Genomic DNA, 5343 nt, shown 5'->3' with positions numbered 1-5343 from the left:
CAGTACAGATGGTTGACAATCCCTTAAAGGTATCAAGTTATAATGAACCACACCCCCTGACTGTAGTGGCCTCTATATGGAGTTGGTCACTGTCCGGTTCATCCAAGGATCCTCCAGGAATCTGTACTCGCTGAAGATATCTAGCAAATGTTTTCATACCAAACCGTATTATTTATAAATATATTTATTTTTGTAAATGTTCTAATAATAAACACTAGAATATGGATTCTTGTCTTAGTCAAGCCTGGACTATGTCTACGGATCACATATGTTCTATCTTGAGAGATTAGTAGACAAATAACAAATTAGGATATATAACAGAAAGATACATTGAGAAAGTGAAGTAGCGTTATTATTCACAGAATTTAGTATTGTTTCGTATATTTTTTTCTAGAAAGTATTCTTCGGGCATAATCCAAAAAAAAATTGACATACCGAGCTCCGGATCACATTTAAAACTATTTTTTTCTTTATTTAAAATCAAAATAATTACTTCCTTGATTGTTACCATCGTTAGAATGTTGCGAAGCCGGAAACAGAAGAATAAGGAAAATGATTGCAAATTGTTTCGGGTTGAAACATCTAACAGAGAATAGTTCTTACCTATTTAATAAATGAATCCCAACTCATAATTAGTCCTCATTCATTCTTTTTCTAGTTACCCATGAACTGCTTTCCCCACTCTATATTCCTATGCTGAGACGAAAATGCAGTAAATTAGTATTTAATTAGGGGTATGCATGATATTGTGTCAAATGTAAAATGTTTCACTATGTTAAATGTTGTAAGTATAGGATTGTGAGAAGCCCTTTTTAAAGTCATGTTAAATGCATAAGAGCTCCTAGCGGATTACCTGAGCAGCTTGTTTTATAGCCTTTCCTTCTAAAACTTCATGTTATTGTTTACTTCTAAGTTTTTGATCAAAGTAATTTATTACAGCATACCTAAAGTTAGAGAAAGGGGAAGTTGTGTGAATGTTTGGCCAATGAGTACCTTGTTGATTTTTTGACTTGTTTGGAAGAGAATCAGCTATGGCAACTGTCATTACGTTGTTATTATTATTGTCATCCATTGCTTTATTAGTTTTAAAAACATTCAAAACAATACTAACCCAATCGAAACACAAACTAGGAGCAAGTAACCTAACCAAACAAACAAAATGGTGACGAGCTCAGCTGGTCTGTTGCGTGACGTCATCCTACATTTAACAGACCTAGTAACAGACTCTCAACCATGTTATATGTTATATCGTTTTACCATGGTAAAAGAAGGAAATATTTCTCCATTTAACATGAGTTTTTTTAATGTTTTAACATAATGACTATAACTAAAGATTATGAATACCCTTAATATATAATTTGACGCGAAAATGAATGTCTTTAATTATTTATTTATTTTTTTTTTTGTGTTTCAGGTGAGTATTGCTGCAGAAAATAATTAAGACCACGGTATTAAATGAGGTATATTTATCCTATAGTAACTGTTATCCTATAGTAAATGATTTAATTTTTTCTTTTATTTAGCGAAATTGCATAACACAAAAACTTTTAGGTTTAACTGTAGATTATTTAAGGTTGCTTTTTCTAATTCTTTCATATATTTCTAATTGTACATTGCAATTTTTTTAAAAAAATATTAAATGAGGTATAAGATCTTTATTATAATATATTTCTTCTAATTTAATCAATTTTTGGCTTCCTTAATGCACCGATATTGATTAACAACTTATAGATAGTTTTTTCTGTAAAAGCTTTTTGTATATTTAGTAAGGAACTGTTATCTATTTTATTGTTGAAACTAATTCGTTTGATGAATTTCAATAAGTGTCAACCATCACGACTGAGCAGGACACATAAATTTAGTTTAATGTTGGATCAGTCAAGATAATTAATGAGAAAGCTAAATTAAAAAGTTATTTTATTTAAATTGCTTATATTTCTGTCATACTACATTGGCCATTATTAGAGGTGTGATATATAAATAGACAAAATGAGAAAATTTAAACTAAACATTGTATGTTCTTTGCCTATGAGATTTATTCTTATGGTTTATTTTACAAAAATATATAAGAAATATGATATTTCCATAATATTAAGGCTTAGCGAAACCTAGGGTTAATTCCCGACATAGCTAATAACCAAAACCGACATCTATTTTGGTCTTCCTAACTGAAAAGAAAAATTCAGAAGAGGAAAATAATGAAAAACTCTATTAAATCCATCTATTTAAGTACCACTCATCATTCAGAATGAGGAAACATCTTTATATACGAGGGTCCTCTATATTAGAGGATTTTTTTCAACTAACTTTAACAGTTCATGGTTTCTACATATCGTAGAGGGGAGCAGAAGAACTCAGTGAGAAGGCGCTGTACAATAAACTCGCGGGAGCTGGGTTCTAATCCGGCAGATAATTATTTATTCTTCCTGTTGCCCGAGTCAACCCTGTGGGTTCGGGAGCCCTCCTGGGGCTCGTTCTCTATAAATTTGGTACCCTTAATTCGGTTAAATGCAACTAAGGACCTATGGATTTTTTAAAAAATGCATTTACTAAGTAAATTAAAAGGTTATTTAACAAAATTATAATATACGAAATAACGATGGTTCGTTAAATGATTATTTAATGAAATAATATCAATCAAACAGCTATATTTAAATATTTTTTGAAGTAATTGATAATTCATTTAATCATTAATTGAAATAAAACTATATTTTTCTGAAATTATCTGATAATTAAAATTTCATTTTTGTTTTTTTAGTACTTTATTTCACAGAAACGCAAACAAAGTATTTCTAAAACAAATTTCTGAAATAAAGTTTAAAATATATTCATGGAGTCAAATTAGAAAAATTATATTACATTATAAGGCGATAGGTCACTACCGTGGCTGCAATTGTCGTTAACCAGTTCCATGGTGTATACTGTATATTTGTCATCATGACACTATCTACTATCGTGGCAGTATTGTTTGTATAGGTGTAGGTCACTACACAGTATACGCAGCTGCAGAAAAACTACTGTCACTTAAAAAATTTTTAATTAATCAAAAATAAACCGCGTTTAAAAAATTTCTTCTCGAATCCAATCCTTACAGTCCAAAATTCTTCGTAAAATCCTTAATGCTCCTTACTTTCTCACAAATCAAATCATCCATCAGGACCTCAATGTCCCCTATGTTGCCGATTTGGCCAGAACCAGATACCAATCCTTCCATAATAAAACTTCCCAACCACCCAAACCAACTCGTTTCTAACCTGGCTTCTCCTTCACTACCTAATAATCCTCCTAGACATCTGAAAAGAAGATGGCCTCGAGATCTTCTCCTTTAGAAATGTTTTTGGAGTTCTTTCAATGGGTAGATTCTTCACATGTTTTTATCATGTCATAATATCACTTACAGCAAATTTACTTGATGTGTATATATGTATACAGTTGTAAATATCAATAAATAAACTAATTAAAAAAAAAAATTACTCATAGAAAATGACTAGTTGGTATTAAGCAAATTATAATTAGAACTTTGAGATTTCGCTTTGAAATATTCATTTCGTTTTTTAAGCTCACATACGTTTATGATCTTTGGTTCAAAGTAGATTTGCTTTCTAGGATTCGTTCATTAAATATATCTATTTATACCAATAAAATATATTTATTTTTATCTATATCGTTCATTACGAAAATTGGTAATTAATATAGAGATAACATCAAAACATACCCAAACAGGAATGGGAGTTAGTTTTTCTTTCAAGAATCGCCTTTTTATAGATAACTCTATTGGACCTAAAAACATTATGTGTACTCCAGAATCAGAAACATAATTAATGTCTTTCTATCAACATCGTTCTGATAAAACATGAGGTCATATGCCTACATATTTTGTTTTATTGAGATACCACTTTTTTCCAGTTCTAATCTAAAAGACGTTCAAAGGTTATGACGTTAATGATAACCTGTTTATGATTACTTTTTTGCTATTATAAGCGTTTTTTCGTATATTGTTTAGAGTCACGTTTTGAATATTTGACCTTTGACTAAGTTTAATAGTATTTATCTACATACTCATAAAATCCATTTTTATATGAATATGTTAACGAAAAAAAAATGTGAGCAGCAGAGCTCGTAAAATCGCACTCTCACAACTCCTCCACAAATGTTCTTAATTATTAGGTTCGGATTTTTAATGATAACTGGTATTCTTTCCTAAAAGAGACGAAAATTATGATCAAAAAGTTTTTATTGTTATAAAAATTAGTATTTTAGGGTTTCTTGGAGTAGGGATAACAAATATAATTCCCCCCCTCCCCCAACAATTTAGTAAAATATAACGAAGCCGTAAATCAATCGGGAAAATTCGGTTGGTTCGGCTTTTCCTAATCGAATGAAATGTTTGTAATTTTTCTTGGAAGAAGATAGTTAACCGTATGAAGTAGATTGTAGGAAGATAGTCTGTGTGATGGTCAATAAAGGTATCAAAATATTAAGAGAAAACTAATTATTATGAACCTACGTTTCGCTCCACTTTGTAGGGCTTCTTCAGGGCTAAAATTTTTTAGCCTAAATATAAAAAAAAATTTTTTTTCATTCACCTTATTGCTTTAAAATTGTATCTAATTATTTTTAACTTGACCGTATAACATTTACATTATGACATCCTTCTACATCCCACTTTGGATGCCAGATTGTAACACAGCCCTATAAAGTGGGACGAAACGTTGGTTAACAATAAATAATTTTCTCTTACTATTTTGATACGTCTATTGTCCGCCACCCGGACTATCTTCCTACAAAGTTTCTAATTCTTCATTTTTCTCCATTAGTTAAAATTCTTATATCACAGCCCTCGAAGAATGGTGTCGTAACTGGATGATTAAAATAAATTCCAACAAATCCCATCAAATTACCTCTACCCTTCGTCGTAAACCTACTGACTGCCCTACAGTATACTTCAATAATGTTGTCCTTACGCCTGTTGAACAGATCCGCTACCTTGGACTACATCTGGACAAACGACTAACCTAGAATCCTCACACAAGACTGAAAAGACAGGAAACTACACGTCGATTTCGACTATTACAGCACTTACTAGACAAACGGTCCATACTTCCAATTCATTACAAAAGGCTGATTTACATGACGATTATAAGGCCTATCTGGACGTACGGCGTTGAGCTTTGGGGCTCCACTAAACCTTCAAATTCCTCTCGTATCCAATCCTTACAATCCAAAATCCTTCGTAAAATCCTAAATGCTCCCTACTTTTTCACCAATAAAATCATCCACAAAAACCTTAATGTTCCCTATGTAACCGATCTAGCCCGAAATTTCTAATCTTGCTTCCTCTTT

At 31.3% G+C, this 5343-nt stretch overlaps 1 protein-coding gene across 5 annotated transcripts in view; it reads left to right on the top strand.

The window, feature by feature from the left end:
* Window positions 1–5343, top strand: part of Gs2 (glutamine synthetase 2) — a 146391-nt gene that overhangs the window by 110802 nt on the left and 30246 nt on the right. Inside the window, exon 1 of one of the 5 annotated variants that reach the window (XM_067050179.1) lies at window positions 1441–1460. The exons of the other annotated variants lie outside the window; for them this stretch is intronic. Within the exon in view, the coding sequence (XP_066906280.1) occupies window positions 1456–1460 (5 nt within the window). The 5' untranslated portion in view covers window positions 1441–1455. Of the gene's footprint in view, window positions 1–1440; window positions 1461–5343 lie in introns of those variants that run through there. 5 annotated transcript variants of the gene reach the window in all.

The sequence above is a fragment of the Halyomorpha halys genome, unplaced genomic scaffold, assembly GCF_000696795.3.
Source record: "Halyomorpha halys isolate HHAL.00 unplaced genomic scaffold, Hhal_1.1 Scaffold75.1, whole genome shotgun sequence".
Taxonomy (NCBI): Eukaryota; Metazoa; Arthropoda; class Insecta; order Hemiptera; family Pentatomidae; genus Halyomorpha; species Halyomorpha halys.
Note: the sequence above shows the minus strand (reverse complement) of the source record. Positions and strands in the feature narration are given on the sequence as shown.